Genomic DNA, 16,689 nt, shown 5'->3' on the forward strand with positions numbered 1-16,689 from the left:
CACATGCCTTCATTTCCCTCTTTCATTTCTTTGCTTGGGTTCCCTTGACTTTTGTCCACTCCCCTAAACTCTGCCTATTGTAACCTCCTGGACCCAGCTTACATCTCTTTTTCATACCCCTTCAGCTGGAACCCCAATCCATCTGTATATTGGTTAGTATTTCCATTCAGACTGTAAACTCTGTGAAAGGGCAAATGCCTGACACACAACAGTTGGAGGAATGAACAGTGAACCTGGCTGAACTCTCCTGCAGAAGGAATTCTTTGGCCTCTCTGAACTCCTTTCTCCTCTGTAACTGGGGAAGTCAGCCCCTGGGGCCTGATGGAGCCCCTTGGCTGCACAATAGCAGGAACGGAAGACTGCGAGTCCTTCTTGGGTTCCTCCGTTCAAGTGGACTGAGCCCACTTCCTGGAAGGAGTATGTCACCTGGCAAGCTCACACCCATGGGTGGTGGGCTCCCATTGCCGCCTCTAGCTTACTAAGACCCAGACTCACAGGGGCCTCTAGGCTCTCATCAGTGTTCGTGGTGCTAGAAGCTACTCTCTGGGCATGTTCACAGTTAAAACATTCACAAAAATAGCTTCAAGCTGGAGAGAGGGAAAAAAAAATAACTCTGGCATCTTTGCCAAAAACAACAAAGCAACAGCCTGTGCGCAGCCAGCTCAGTTCCTGGCACAGCTCAGATGCTCACAGGACTCGGTCCTTTCGCTCCACTGACTACAGCAGCCTGTTGGACTCTGTCTATGAGGCCTGGGGCCACCCATCAATCAGTTATCTCAGTCTCCAAGGTCACTGAGCATCTTTCTGAAGCATGGCCACGTGACTGTTCTCAGCTCCAAGTCTAGGTGTCATCTTCGGCGATTGTTTAGATTGTGACACATGTCCGAGTGTCCTCTGAACCCACGACCCCTCCCGATCTTCACTCTGAAAATGTCTGTAAAAATACTTATTTGAAATGACAGCAAGAAAAACAACTTGCCACTCTCTGGAAGTTAGACTCTCTTTTGTTAACCCTGAACTAATTGATACCGGTTATTGGTTTGTTCTTTTGCTGTGTGTGTGTGTGTGTGTGTGTGTGTTTTAAACAGGCTAAGTACATAGGCTTACTCTAAGCTGAACAAATCTGAAATCCCCAAATAGGAAGAAATACATAGATGTGTGAGGCCCAAAGCTATACAAATGTGTCTAAACACTCTTTGGCTAATCACCTTTCCCTTATTCATCATTTTCCTGGAAGGAAGCTAGAAATTCACAGAAGCAGTTCAAATATTATTTTCAGTTATCAATTTTAAGAAACACCTAAAATTGTCAAATTGGAAGAAAGGAAAGGCATCAGACAGCATCCTACATATGCAAATAGACACTTTCCTTTGTTCCTATTCCTGAGAGGAGAGTCTGAGGACAGCCTTCAGACCCCCATTCTTCCACATGTGAGGGTCTTGCCACCAGTGGAACACTTTCCAGTTGTCTGAAGTGACGGGTGAACTTATTTTATAGGTGACTGTGGCCTGGCCAATCTCAAGAGAAAACTCTTTTTGCTCTAAGTGAGATCTACGAATAGAGTTGTGAGCCCAGCAGCTACGGAGTACATCCTAGCACAGTCATTCATTCTGTGGGTGACCCCAGGTCAGTCTCTCCCCACCTGAGATGCATCTGATCATTTGGGAAAACAAAGACATTAGGCTTTGTGGTCCAATAGGGAGAATGGTTGTCCATGAAAAGGCGTACATCCTAATCCCTATGTGACTCTACATAGGAAAAGAGGCTTTGCAGATGTGCCCGAGGGAATAACCTTGCAATGGAGCAGATTATGTGGGATAGCCTGGTGGGCCCATAAGGAGCCTTTAAAAGAGGGAGAGTAGGGGAGGTCAGGGCTGGAGGGAGATGGGGCTATGGAAGATTATGTGGTATGAGAAGACATAATAGTTCTAGCTAACTTGGAAGAAGTGGGCCTGTAGGGGCTGGACAAGGTACTGAAGTGTATCCTCTCCTGGAGCTTCCAGAGGGAAATATAATCCTGTTGCCTTCTTGGCCCAGTGAAGCCTGTGCCAGACCTTATAGAACAGTGAGATAATACAGTGTTTTAAACATTATACTACTAATGATTTACTGCCTGCTGCCACAGTAGAAAATAACACCAGAAACTGTCCAGCCAAGACATTCCGCATTCTTAAGAACTGTTAAGTTTGGACATCCCCTGTAGAGAGTCTGGCTGTATGTGAGCGTGGGGGTGGGCATTGCAGTGGACGCTTTCCCAGCTGTCTTTGCGGTTTTCATCACCTCAATCTCCTGGACACGCATATCTATTCTTGGAATCTAAAGGGGTCTTACATTACCTGGCCCTGCACCTTTGCTTCACACAGGTAAGTTATTATCATCCTCAAATCAAGGGACTGAGCCCAGAGAGGGTCAGAGAGTCACCACAATCAGCTACAAAGAGAAGACGATCATGGGCCACGGTTGCAAACTCCTAGTTAGGAGATTCTTCAGTTTAGCACATGGAGAAATCCCAGTGTGGAGATGGGTGAGGGGGAGAGTGAGACAGAGACAAGAACCCTGAGTCCCTGTTCTGGCCTGTTCTATCTATGCATTTGCACATGGGTTCACGGGCCACATCAGACCTGTCTTCCCCTAGGGCAGAGTCTGGGTTAGGAATTGTAGGGAATTGTGGTTAGAAGTAAAGGCCTAGCCTAGAGAAAACTGTCACCATGGAAGCAGCGTGATGTGATTCTGCTCAAACAAAAGTTATCATTTCCCAACCAGAGAGGCCTCAAAAGGGCATGAAATAATGATCAGCAAAGGCACCTTCAACCTGTGTCCCATTTAGATATCCTTTTAGGAGCCACAGAGAGCAAGGTGCTGCCAATGTGACCACTGGAAAGACAAGGTAGATCAGTTTTATGGGGTAGAACGCTTGGATTGAGAGAGGATCAGATGGTGGTGAAAGAGAGGCCACACTGGGTTTATATCTAGCCTGAACTTGCAGACAGGGTTAGGAAGACCCAGGACAGCAGACAAAGCATGGGGTTCCAGGAAGGTCCCTATTAAGGTTTTCTGTCCTGGGTAGCCTTCTCTGTCTCTCCCTGTTTTATACCACATTGGGTGGTATTTTGCAGCACAAAAATTTTAACCTGTTAGTGGATCATACCATCCATTAACAAAGTTGTGGTCTAGGATAGCATACATCTTACAAAGGTAAACACTGTCGGAGAAACTTTGTAAACCTTCTCCATGGTTTTTGGCTGGTGGGTCTGAGACTTTCCTTAGCCCTCAGAGACAGAGACCTAGATGCAGAGAAAAGGCAGAAGGATGTGGCCACTTCCACAAGACCAGCTTTTAATATGACTGTGGTTCAAAGCACGAATAAATAAACTCCAAAAAAAAAAAAAAAAGAAAAACCCAAATCGAACCTTAGAACATCGAAACCGAAGACTGTAAGACGAAGCAAAACAAAACAAATCTTCCACAGACAAACAAAAACAGCCCCAGCCCCAAACAAAACAAAACAAAACAAAACAAAAATCAGACTCTACATCTGTGTCACAGGGAGAGAACAATGTGGCTCCATGTACGAGTACTGGGGTCACCTGGGCCACTGTACCTCCTCCACAGGTGCTGGGAAAAGGAGGTTGGTACTGGTCACCTTTAGTGCAGGAGCCCCAGCCTCCTTTTGGGGGACAAAGTTAAGAGCCTTCACAAACAACACAAGGATCAAACGTTGTAGAGAGTTCTGTGGTTTCCTTCTTGACTGTGCAGTTTCAATTCCAGAGCTGGGCTCAGGGTGACTTTGGGGCTGGAACCTGGTCCCATTGCCTGGGCAGCCGAGTGGGCTCTGGAAACCGCACGGAGAAAAGATCATGTACAAGACGGAAGTGGAGGCGGTGCCATAAGAAGTCTGAGCATGCAGGTGCTTTGTACATCTGGCAGTGAGATGTGATGGCAGGTTAGTTCTTGGACAGTTCCGGAGTGCGACTCATCGGTCCTACGAGGGACACGAGGCAGGGCCCGGGACGGTTCATGTCAGATGTGGCCAGGTGAGGTTTGGCAGAAGTTCGCAATGTGTGCATATGGGGGGCTCTCGCTTCTCTCTGTCATCAGGGGCTATCCCACCTGCGCTTGCTGTCTCCTGTCCTGGGTCTTGGGCCTTTAAGGTCAGTTTGGAGGTGCTGGGTTGCCTGAGAGGTGTCAGCAGGCGATCTCCTCCAGGGTGCCCAAAGCTGTCTGCAGGGGCACGTTCACAGTGTGGCTGATGGTTTCAGAGTGGTTTGGCATTGTGTCACAGGTGCTCTATAGGGAAAAGAAAGGGGACATGTGTGATCCATTCAGAAAGGTTTACTGCAAAGTCCCGTGAGGCAGGATGGGAACCTCTAAAACGCTTCAGCGGGTACAAGGTAACTCAGAGGCTGACTTGGTTGACTTGTGATGGTTTGGGGGGGAGGCTTAGATGGCAGGACTTGGAATATACGTTTGATTCTTTTCTAGAGCAGTGGTTCTCAACCTTCTTGATGCCGTGGCCCTTTAATACAGTTCCTCTTGTGGTGATTTCCCCCCCCCCACCACCATAAAATTATTTTGTGGCTCCTTCATAACTGTAATTTTGCTATTGTTATGAATTGTAATGTGAATATCTGATATGTAGGAGATCCAGTATTGCCTACACAAGCTAGTCCACAGAGAGCTGGTCTTACCATGTTTTCGTCATGGCTCCCATCCTCGTCTTCTTTGCCAAGCAGGTCTAATAGCTTCTCTTTGATCAGCTGTAAGAAAGACAGGCCATGGACAGTCAGGTTGGGAGGACGGTACATAGGCCAAAAGCTAAAGTTCCTTCCTTGGGGTTGAACTGGGGAATCTCATAGGCAGTGACGGCGTAGGCTATGGCTGTACACATAATGGCCTCATTTTCTCAAGCTTGCCTTTTGGACTTCATGTGATTTTTTTGTTGCTCCAAACAGATCTTGGAGGAGGATGGGGGGGGGGGGCTTTGCCTTGCTCCGTGGACTGCTTTTCCCATTACATAAGCTAAAGGCGCTGGGATGCGCAGACCCCCATGGATCCTAGGGAGCATCCTGGGACGTCTTTTTCACTGTGTAGCTCAAATTGGCTTCAAGTTCATCATCCTCCTGGCCCAGCCTTCCCACTGTTGAAAGGCCAGATCAATGCTACCGCACCCAGCTTTGTTAATCACTTTCAAGGGCTGATAGCTCCACAAGATGAGGGCACACCCAAGGTTATAACGCTTTATTCATAGCAATTAAGGGTGGCTCTTAAATATGCTTTCTAATGTGGCTCAATTTGCCATTCATTTTGAACCGCCTTGAACAAGAATCTAGCTTTATTCGGGTTGTAGTCAGCATGCTGAGGGACAAGGGGTTCTACTGAAATTGTTGCTAGGGGTATTTTTTTTCTTTCTTGAGAAGCGCAATGGGAGGCTGAGAGTTAGAGAGAGTGTGCAGTCAGTGTGGGAGTGTTATAGGACCTTTGGAACCACCGCCAGTCTCAGGGTGGCACACCCAGCCTGGTTTACATTGCCCATCGGCTAGGGACATGGAGGTCTCCAAATAATCACTGGGGCAGGGAGGAGCTGGCACGGACCTATTGATAGGTAGGTTAGCCTACTAACTCAGCCAGTCTGCAGACAGCTGGCCTAGCCTGCCTTTCTGCTCAGATTACTCTGGGCATAGTAGTCTGGGGCAGGCTTCCTCTTGCCTGGGTTAGGAAGATGTAAGAGCGGATATGCTCCTGGGCCTCTTTGAGAATCTTTCAGAAACATGACCCCGGTGTCTCTAAGGGTTATATCTCCCCAGACTGTGATTGGCAGAAATGGCTGGTAGGCACTGTAGTTTCCTCTCTGGGAACTGATGAGGATTCCTGGGGAATGCCCCTCCTGAGGGCTGCCTAGGCTCTGGAAGACAGGCATCTGGGAGGACAGACTTGTGGGTAATGTGTACTCCTGAGTGTGCTGTGTGTGTGGTATGCAGATCGATTAGTGTGGTTGGAATGTGTGTATGTGTGTGCACTGGTGGTTTATATATGCTTAAGTGTGATATGTGTGTGGTGCACATGAATGTAATATGTTGGGTGGGTAATGTGTGGTTTATGGATGTGGACTCACTCAGGGTATGAAACCTTGTCCTAGTACTGCTGTGGAAGGTACTCAGGGGCCGTTGTCTGTTAAGTGTGATGTGTGTATGATGCACACACATGTAATATGTTGGGTAAGTGATGTGTTGTATATAGATGTGTAAGGTATGAAACCCTGCCCTGGTCCCACTGTGGAAGGGCCTCAGGTTGCACAGCCCCGCCTCTTCTCATCCCTGTACTTCCTCTTTGTGACGTAGGGCAGGTCCAAAGAGAAGAGGGCGTCCATTTTGTTCACATCCACCTTTCCTTAAGGCCCCTGCCCCACACTTAGGAGAAGTGTCTTTGTGTGGGTGGGATGAAACTATTGCCTTAGCCTTGCTTGGTTCTGAGTCTGGGTGTTCTGCCATTTTGTCATTTCCCCAAGAGTAACCCCAAATCTTACCTCATAAATATAATCAAAGAGCTCTAGTATTGTGAGGAGACTAGCACCAATGAACAATCCCATCTGACCACCAATGTCACCTGCAGAGAAGGGCAAAGACCAGAGATTGGGTTTTACACACAGATCTAGGAATGGATGAAGAGACGATGAACTCAGCAGCCGGAGCTCTTGAGTGTGCCCCCTACAAGGTTAGCAGGAGCCTAGCCATGGGAGGACCAGGCCTTTGCCAGGCCCACCTTCTCTTCGATTGACACCGAGAGCCAAGCATGTCACTAGCCAGCAGGGTTGGGGCTGGGCAGTCAGTGATGATGAGGTTCATGGGCCTACATGGGGAACGAACGAAGCCCTGAATTTATGTGTACTGTTGACACAGGCACTGCCCTGCCGAGGACCCCAATGCCGATGCCTCGTGGAAGAGGCAACAGCTTCCCTGGATGAGGCTCAGAGGATGGCAAAGCCTGCCATCAGGTCTATGTGTGAATGTAGACAGTATGTGCAGAAAATCTCCACTGTGGACATCTCTCCCAGATGTTTAAAGCCTGAAGACCGCTCCTCCTGAGGTCGGCAGAGCCTCACTTCTCGTTCAGCTGTATATAAGAACCCCGCCTCCTTATTCAGCAGTGTGTTATAACCCTGTTTATTTATTCAGCTATCTGTGATAACCTTACTACCTAGGCTCAAGATGGCTTCCTTCTGTTCCCATCCATCCCCTTTGCTCTACTGCAAGCTTGCTGGGTAGCTGTTTGAACAGGTCAGGTATGAGAGATGCATTTGCACCAGGTGCAGCACATCTGGAATTAACTAGTTTACGCAGGGTACAGAATGTGTGTAGGCAGTGTGTCTGATCATCGCTTTAGGTGAGTGCATATCTCTTTCTAAGTACACTGAGTGTCTCTCTGTGTGTGATAGATGTGGCTGGAGTGTTCCTGAGTGTGTACTGCATGTGTGAGCATTGTGTAGGTGAGGGTGTGTTCCTGCGTGTGCTATGTAGGTGTATGTAATGAGTATGTGGGCTTATCAGCATGAAGTGTATCTGCCTAGGTTTGCTGTGTTCATGGATGTGTCCCTGAAGCTATGCATCGGGACACGGGACTATACAGGTATATGTGTGTATGTGTGTGTTGGTTCTGGAGCATTGACCTGTAGGTTGGTTTCAGTTTTAGTGTGCATATTGTATGTGAACATGGAAGTGTTGAGTGGCGTGCATATGGGGCTGTGGTGTGAAAAGGCTGAGCTGGGCCTGCTGGCTGAAGGTTTGTGTGTGGCCCATACTTCCCTCACAGGAGGCACAGATGGCGGCACCATTTCCTTACAGGCTATTCTGGGCAGGAACAAGATGCTGGGAACAAGCTAATCCTTATATCAGATGTAGACATGACAGATTCAAAGCCCGTCTCTCTCTCTCTCTCTCTCTCTCTCTCTCTCTCTCTCTCTCTCTCTGTGTGTGTGTGTGTGTGTGTGTGTGTGTGAGTGTGTGTGTGAGTGAGGTGGGGAGGGGAAGGGGAAAGGAAGCGGGAGAGGGGGAGGGGAGAGGGAGAGTAAGCATGAGTAAGGGTGGTGCACGGTGCATGCTTGATCCTCTTGGGGAAGGGAAGGGGAAATAACAGTCAGACCTCCAGGGGTGAGTGAGGGCCATGGCCTGTGCTCTGTGGCTCAGGATCTTTAACCTCAATAACCTTGGAGCCTAGGTGACAGCTATCTTCAGACAGGGCTGGGGTTCTGGCATGGTGACAATGCAGGTGCCACAAGCTGCCTTTGATGGACTTTATCTGAGCTAACTACCACAGTGGACCAGGTGTGATGGTCCATCTCCATCGTCAACTTTACATTAAGAAGTATCTTCGAGATTGGTAAGGCATACCTGTGGGTGGGTTTATAAGGACATTTTCTAAGATGATTAACTAAGAGGGAACGACTCTTAAATATGGGAGGCACCGTTAAGTGGGTTGTGGGCCTGGGTGGAGTAGACAGGGAAAAGGAAAAAGGAAAAGGGAAAAAGAAAAAGGGAGTCTGCTTTTTCTGGCACAGGTATATTTGCTTCTTCCTTCTCTTTTTCCTCCCTCCCTCCTCTTCGGCTCCCTGTCTTCTGGCTGCCATATTCTGGCTGCTCTACCAATCACACTATTGCTAAGACGCTGAACCGAAAACCCTAAAATCATGAGCCCAAACAAGTCCTTCCCCTCTTTAAGTTGTTTCAGTCACGAAAAGTCAGAGTGACAGGGTAGGTGATAGGAAGCCCGTCTTACAGAAACCTGAGGTTCAGCAAGGGGAAGTGCCTTGTTGGGACCCCCCACGGCTACCCTTCAGAAGGGTAGTTCAAATCCCGCTCTTCCTGCTTTACTTCAGGTGGAGTCTGCTTCTGCCGGGATGCTACTATCACTTAATTTGCACTGTGTTCTTTCTTTAGAGTGGGTAGGAGGTGGCACAGGTTGAGGGGCTGGGCCCTTGACCAGAATAGAAGTGTCCAGAATGGTAGGGTAGGTTTGAACTCAGTTCCTTGTGTACATTATTTCCCATCAGGACCAGGGCAGCCAGTGTGAATTGTGTGCGAGTGGCAGTCAGGTTGGTGGCCATCTGGTGTGATTATCTCTTCCTTCTTGTTTGAGAAAGGGCTCTGGGTTCAGGGAACAACACTCAGCTTCTCAGTGCATTGCTGTCCAGGCTCCATCAGGGTCCCTGAGAGTTTGGATGCCTGGGGAGCACTCAGGTTAAACATCCCCTCCTTCAGTGCTCCTGCCAGCATGCAGGCTCTGGGATGCTAACTCCAACTTGGACAGAGACTTATGGAATCCAAGAACTGGACCTATAGCCTTTACCACAGCAAGCATAAAAAAGTAACTCTAGAACATTACAAAGTTTTCCTCCTTGGGAGGCTTACATGTCTGCCTGCCTGCCTCCCACCCACCCCCATCCCTCCAAAGAGACATGGACATTTATGTGACAGACATTACAACTCACCAAGTAAGGCAGCAACTTCATACGCCTTCTTCTGTTCAATTGTCTCGTAATTGAGCGCCTCAAAAAATATATCCAGAACAAGAATGTTCTCTCTGCAGAGGGAAAATTAATCATCACACACGGTTAGAACCCTCGGCATTCACAGGACCTGCTAATCCAGGTTTCCTGTGGATCTACAGAGAAGAAGAGGTCCAGGGAGCTGTGCAAAGGTAGAATTCTAGAAGCAGAGGCTCCTATCAGCTGTGTCCTTGTTTGTCCTTAGCTCTACCTCTGTCTGTCTTCCTTGGTATTCTTTCTGGAAGTCCAGCTTTGATCCATGTCCCTGAGTCTTGTAAGGCCTGCTTGGTTCTTAGCATGCAAATGAGTCCAGAAGTCTCTTGACTAGATTGGCCTCCCTTTGGGTGCCTGCCTCAGGTGAACACCTACGCCTTTAATGGTTCATTCCTGAGAGTGCCCACTTTCCTCCTGAAATCCCTAATAAGACTTTTAGGGTGGGATTCCCTGACCTGGCATTGCTCAGTCTTTCGCCAGAGTTGGGAAGAATTGTAGGAAGCAGGTTCATGGTGGCTGGGGGAAGGGGCATCCTGGCAGAAGTCCTGGGCTCCTTCTGTGCTTCTCCTGCAGGCAGGTGTGCTAATGAGACAACCTGGCAGGGAAGCCCATTCCTACTTGAGGAATGTCTGCTAAGCAGCAGGACCTGGGGTTTCCTACATTCTAGTCTCTTTCTGTGGGGCTTGGCATGCCCTCCATGCTCCTTGTTTTAAACCTGTTGATCAGAAGTCATCTCAGGATGGGGCCTGGCGACTGTCCTGGAGTGGGAGAGTGGCTGTGAGAGGAAGAAGCAAGCGTCTTTCCACACTGTAGAACTTTACAGCAAAGAGCAGGCTCCCCTTCCCCCATGTGGTTTCCACCCGGAGGGTCTTTCTGAAACTGCGATGTTGTTTCCAACCGAAGATGATCACAATTCAGTTTCTTGGTTATACAAACTATATCTACAGCCATGCATGGCCAGTGGTCACCACATTGGGCGCCACGGCTGCAGAATCCATTATTCTGGACTGTTCTGTTGGGGAGCAGAGCTCCAGAATACAAATTTGACACAGGCTACTGTCGTTGCTCTTGGTTGCCTACCCAAACTAGGTAGTAAGACTTAATGGTAAAGACACCATACACACTCTGGTGGCAGGGCATAGAGAATCAGGCAGGGATGGAGCTGGAAGCTTCCTCCCTTGCTGGCCAGCTTTCAAGATGCTATGTAGGTGCTGCAATGGAAAAGTCATCCATGGTCTTACCCAGTTGTGAAACCCTGTGAGATACAACACTAACCGGCTGGGAGAGGTGCAATATGGCACAAGATGGCACGGAGGTTATGGGGGTGACCAACTGATTACATCCGAGGCCTGCTCCACAAGGGGGAACCTATATTTGCTACTGTAAACCTCCAAAGCCCATGGCTGGGGAGATCATAGCCTCCCCCCCCCGCCCAGGGGGAGGGGAGGAATCTAGTACTGTTGCTTTGCCAAAAGGACACGAGTCAAAACCTTCTTCTAAATACTTATAGCATTTATAACCTCTACTCACTGTTAGCTCAGCCTATATGACCTGTGGCATGTCCCCTTACCCCTTTGTCTCTCTTCTGCCAATGAAGCTTCTTTCCAGACTTAAAGGGAAGCCTCTCTTTCTCTTTCAGGTCCCAGCATGTTTTGGCATGCTGTTGTTTCATTCTAATATGCTCCTACCATGAAGCCTACTTACAGTGTTGAATCTTTCTCCTGACAAAACTGTTTCTTCTCCTTCTATTACATCTTTCTTTTATTAAATATTTTTTTAACATGTGGCTGTGTGTCTTGATGTACGTGTGCACTTGTGTATGTGGGCATGTGTATGTGTGCCAGCAGAGGCAGGAAGAGGGAGTTGGACTCCTCGGAGCTGAAGTTACAGACATTTCTGAGCTGCCTGACACCTGTGCTGGGATCTGAACTCCAGTACCCCAGAAAGCAATAAGCACTCTCAACGGCTGCCTGTCTCTCCAGGCCCAAACCCACCCTCCAACTTAAATCTTGAAGGATATAATGTGTTTCTTCTTTCTTTCTTTCTCCAAACAAACTGATTATTTAACTGCAAGGCACACGCTACAGCAATATTATAAAGGCAAATGCCACAGTGCCTGGGGAGGCCATAATCTAACTTTCCAAGGCAATGGAAATACTTTATTTAAGTAGAGAAAGACAGCACAAGGAGCAGTTAGGTGGAGTGGCAGGAAAAGTGTTCCCAGAAGAGGGAACAGAAGGCTCAAGATCCACATGGAGAATTAGACATTGGTTAGAAAGTTCAGGCTTTCTCTGAACTTCACCCTGAGCAAACAGCAGTCAACCATGGCTTTCCCTTCTTGTCTACATATCTCAATTATTGCCAACATTGTCCCAGACATCACTGCCCTATGTGGCTTTCAATCCCACACTTATCTCCCCAGGAGGCTGCAAGCTCTTTGTGGCTTTGTCTTCTTAGCTTGGCACACAGCAGGTGCTCAATTAATGTTTGCTAAATTGAGCTAACTGCTTGCTTTTTCCTTTTGCTTCTTTCTGAATGCTCCCTCCCCTCTTTCTCCCTTCCCACTTAACTCACGAGATATATTTTTCTGATTTGTTAAATTTCTTCTCCAGGTACTTGGCTGACGTCTTGCTGGGGATCTTCACCATGGAGAGCTCTTTGTTGTAGCGGGTCAGGTTGCAGGGCGTCCTGCAGAGACAGTAATTGCTGTCCTTTTCTGCCAGTAGACCTGGAGGAGAGAGGAGAGGGTCTCAGGCAGGGTGTGTGTGTGTGTGTGTGTGTGTGTGTGTGTGTGTGTGTGTGTGTGTGTGTGTGTAGGATCTCTGGCCCAGCATACCTGGATTCTAGGCATTAAGGGGCAAGCTGGGAGGAGGAGCTGGGCCCCAGGGAAATTGGGATAGAGAATTGTTGAAATGGGATTGTGCCTTGGTCTTGTTTTCTTTCTGCTTGCTGTTCCTGACCTCTGGCACTTTCAAAATTGTTGAGCTGTTGCCACTTTCAGAGAGACAGTTCCCAGGGAGGCCTGACTCCCTTCTCTGTGTCTAGGTTGGAGTTCTGACCCACAAAGTGAGTTACCCTAAAAGCTAATTTGGAACTCAGGACCCCATGATGTTCCTGCTGGTGCTCTGCACACCCAGGGCCACGCCCTCTGTCGGCTGAGAGGCTGCCCAGGGAAAGATCTTTGAATCCTTTCCATGGAGCAACCTAACCCTTCCCCCAACCCTTCTACACAACCCTCCTTTCCTCTCCTCTTCCAACCAACCACACTAGACAGACTCTTTTTTTGACCAGACTTTCACCAGGCCCTTGAGAGTTGCTTCTTCAGTGTTCCGCATAGAGGGAATTCCCATCTTGATACTGTCACCCTGGCCTGCTTCTAGGAAGAATCCCAGCCCCGTGAGTAGTGATGCTCTCCTCCCCTGACATCTCCTCTGTGTTTCTCATCTCCTGATCCTTTAAGGTTCTTGCTGATGACAAGCCCCTGGCTGTCTGTTACTGCTGAGATGAACCCTCTTGCTCTCCTCTGTTGCAATAGCCTTGAAGCTTAATTGAAAGGGTCCAGAAGTTTCATCATTAGCAAAAATAATTGTTCTTTCTGCTCCCTCTTGTTCTCACTCCCCTCTGTGGTCTTCCTTTTTTTTTTGTTATCTTTATTCCAGAGAAAGACTTTGTGTACACTTTAACACCTTTCTCAGATGGTCTAGAACAGGAAGGAGTCTTAGCATTTAGTGTTTTCACTTAGAGCTATTAGGGTTCCAGCACAGTTTACAGCTCTGTCTGCTTTTATCCTGGGGCTGGAGAGAGGAGAGAAACAGCAGGACAGCTGCTGGGCTACCCCAGCCTGTGTCTGTGTGCGCCCTCTCTCTCCTGGTTTTCCAGATGGGAGCCTGCAGTTACTTTAGCCCTCAAATGTCCTGGAGACTATGAGAGGAGGGGTCCAGGGGAAGCGGGGAGGTGGCGCTGGTGGCATAGCGGGACTTGGAATGGCTTGTGTTTGCACGAATGGTATGGAAGAGAACCTCTCCTCTCTGGCACTACTCCCTATCCCTTGGGCTCATAGCATGTGAAAGACATTCTGCTTGAACATGAACTTGGTGGCTGTGTGTGTGTGTGTGTGTGTGTGTGTGTGTGTGTGTGTTGGTTTCACCGAGCTCTTTCAGGCCACCCTCTTTCTAGCTCTGTCCTCTCCCTGTATCCTCCATTCCCTGTGACATCTCTCTTCCATCACCATCTCTGTGGCCCTTGCAGCCCTCATCCATGGGGCTTGTCCCCTCTCTTCCTCTTGAGCTTTGGCAGCTACTCCGTCCTTGTAGAGGTCCTTTGTGCCTATTCCTTCCCTGCTTCTTTTTCCATCTTGTGTCCCCACCAGATGACCCCACAATCTCCATCCCACCCCACGCCCTCTGCTCCCCCAGTACCTACCAAGGGCAGGCTCTGCACACTCCTTGTGCTGCTCAGGGGTGCAGAAAGGGGCATCCCCTACAGGAAAGGAAAGCAAAGAGAGAAATATTATTAACCACACGGGTAGGTCCACACACACCATTGGCAGCTCAATGGCTCAGGCACTGAATGACTTCCAAACCCACAGGGATAAACTATCTTCAGGGGACAATCTGGTAGGTGCCACTGTTCAGTGTCCTTGGATCTGGTAGTGACTTCTGATCTGCTCTGTGAGGAGGAGACCATGAGAGCTGCTGGTCCTCTTCTGGTGGCTCTAGTGAATGATGGGGCAACTTGTCTTGGAGACTGAGGACAAGACAAGGTCCTAAGGTTCTAAGCCATGTCCATGTGGTCTCCTTGACCCCTTGTGTTAGGCTTCCAAGTAGAAAGACGTGGACAGCAAACTGCTGGTGGTAAGGTAGGCAGGGGACCATGGTATCCTGGGGTCCCTTCTTTTCAGAATACTGCACTGCTGCTCCAAGCAATAGGGATGGCCCTGTTCCTCCCCACAGCTCTGCCCATCATCATACAGGGTTGAGATGTCACAGATCATGGCATGGGTGGATGGTTACAACCTCACGTTGTCTGCCGACCTCTGGCTCAGGTTTTATGGGGGAAAAAAGCTTAGGGCTGGTTTAGTCTGAGCACCAGGTGAGGAACACTTACTGATGCTAGGTCTTCCTTTCTGGGAACTCTCTGCAGAACACAAAGATCTCTTTTTTGTTTGTTGGTGGTTTTATTTTCCCCTTTCCCTGCTGTGAAATGCCCAGTCAAGGTTCCTCAGGAATATCTTTTTTGACACAGCCTCCGCTGCCCTGAAGACCGTTTTTCTTTAGCATTGAAGAGCTGGTGCAAGTCCCTTTCCCCATAATAACACGTTAGGTGACATGGTTTCCATTTTGCCCTGTCTTCCAGGAAGCTCATTTTAGTGTCATTATTTAAAGCAACACACACATTCTCTTACACGTTTGTGGGTCTATAGTCAGTGCAGGTGTCACTAGTGATGGGAGAATTATGGTCTTTCCTGGGACTAGGGGAAAACCCACTGACTTTGTAGCTTCTATACGCCCCTCTCTGTGTCTTCCCTCTGAGCTACCTCTGACCCCAGTCATGGAAGTAATGCTGATTTCAAGACTCAGAGTGGCTAGATTGGGGCCACACCTATGTCTTTCCCTCCTGATATTAGTGACCTCAGCAGTACTGGCAACGCCTCTTTGAACAGAAGATATTTTAAGGATCAACAATTCTAATTTCGAATGACTAAGATCATTGCCGATCACTAATGAAATTATTAAAAATTCAGCTATGAGGACACTCACTTGAGAGCTGTCACAACAAAAATGACAGGTATCAAACCCATGTGTGTGTTTCCACCACAAAGATTCTGTTACGTAAGCTTAAATAAGGTAGGACATAAGCCCAGCAGAGCAAATATCAAAAGGAACATTTCCAAGCACACAGTATGTCTCTAGCAGAAGTGATTTCTTATTCCAAACTCATCTTGCACTAATGTAATCATCACTGACTTTTGTGGTGGTCAGGGCATTTAAAAATATAAGGAAAATCAAAGCAGAGAAGGTTAGTAATGTGAACCAGCCCACACAGTGAGTGGAGAAGCCTGGAATAGAAGCTCAGGTCCATGCCTACCATCCCACTTACTGGTCCTTGCTGCCACTCTCCTGCCCACACCAGCTTCCACTCCACACCCCAGCCTCTGACATGCTGCCTCTAATGAGTCAGCAACAAGTGTTGATAGTCTGACAACAGAAGCACCCACCAGTCAGCACAGGCATATTTGTTTGCTTGCTAATAGACTTCTGCCACACTGGAAAGAGTGCTAGGCATTTGGATGCACGAAGGGAAACATCTGGGTGAAAGCCACGGACATCTGGATATTCCAACAGACACATTACCAGGATGCATCCCATTATCTGGACGCTGAACTCAGGAGGCAAGAGCAGTAGACAACTGGCAAGCATATGGGATGTTGAGATGGGGGTGACGCACACATCTGGGCACTCCTGCACACCAGGATGCTGTTCCTGTACTCCAGGAGCATTTCCATCTACCCCTTGGTTGTCAGGTGCCACAGCCTCCTAGATCAACATTTCTCTGCATCCTCCAGTGGGTGAGGTGTTTCCTGGGGGCGCTGGCACCCACCTGGCATGTGAACCATTCGGCAGTTACAGTTCTCCACAATGTAGCGGGTCTCACAGTCAATCCGACAGGCTGTGATGCTGTAAACAGGAAAGAAGTCGAGTCCCATCTCTGAGGACCGGCACTCCCCCCATGGTGGGGGCAGATATGTGAGCTGTAAGACAGACAGGGAGAAGGGTGCAGTCAGCTCTGGCAGAGGATGCTCATTCAGTCTCCATGGACTCTGGGGCACAGTGACTTACCTGTCAACTTGCAAATAAGTAACTGAGCATCTTCAGGTTCACTGGCCTTGGGCACCTTCACTGCCTGTCTCCTGTATGAGGTTTCCCACCTTACCTTTGTCAGTTTTGATGTAATTTTGCTCTCAGTTGTTTTTATTTAAACACTTCATTTTTTTGTGTCCGTGTGTGTGTCTGAGTGTGAACATATTTGAATACAAGTACCTGAAGAGACTGGAAAAAGGTATTGGATCTCTTGGAGCTGGGGTTACAGGTGTATGGGAGCCACCATGTGGGTGCTGGGAACTGAACTGTGGTCCTCTACAAGAACAGAAAGTGCTC

The 16,689-nt window shown here is 48.4% G+C and overlaps 1 protein-coding gene across 2 annotated transcripts in view; it reads right to left on the reverse strand.

The window, feature by feature from the left end:
* Positions 1-3,853: 3,853 nt before the first annotated feature.
* Positions 3,854-16,689, reverse strand: part of ASIC2 (acid sensing ion channel subunit 2) — a gene marked incomplete at its 5' end in the record, with an annotated part of 1,010,761 nt that continues 997,925 nt past the window's right edge. For both annotated transcript variants that reach the window (XM_080922522.1, XM_080922521.1), the window contains 7 exons: positions 3,854-4,287; positions 4,689-4,757; positions 6,524-6,603; positions 9,482-9,573; positions 12,107-12,260; positions 13,955-14,011; positions 16,133-16,283. In XM_080922522.1, coding sequence (XP_080778648.1) covers positions 4,186-4,287; positions 4,689-4,757; positions 6,524-6,603; positions 9,482-9,573; positions 12,107-12,260; positions 13,955-14,011; positions 16,133-16,283 — 705 coding nt within the window. In that variant the 3' untranslated portion in view covers positions 3,854-4,185. The remainder of the gene's footprint in view (positions 4,288-4,688; positions 4,758-6,523; positions 6,604-9,481; positions 9,574-12,106; positions 12,261-13,954; positions 14,012-16,132; positions 16,284-16,689) is intronic.

Source organism: Micromys minutus (assembly GCF_963924665.1).
Source record: "Micromys minutus genome assembly, chromosome: 10".
NCBI classification, from domain to species: domain Eukaryota; kingdom Metazoa; phylum Chordata; class Mammalia; order Rodentia; family Muridae; genus Micromys; species Micromys minutus.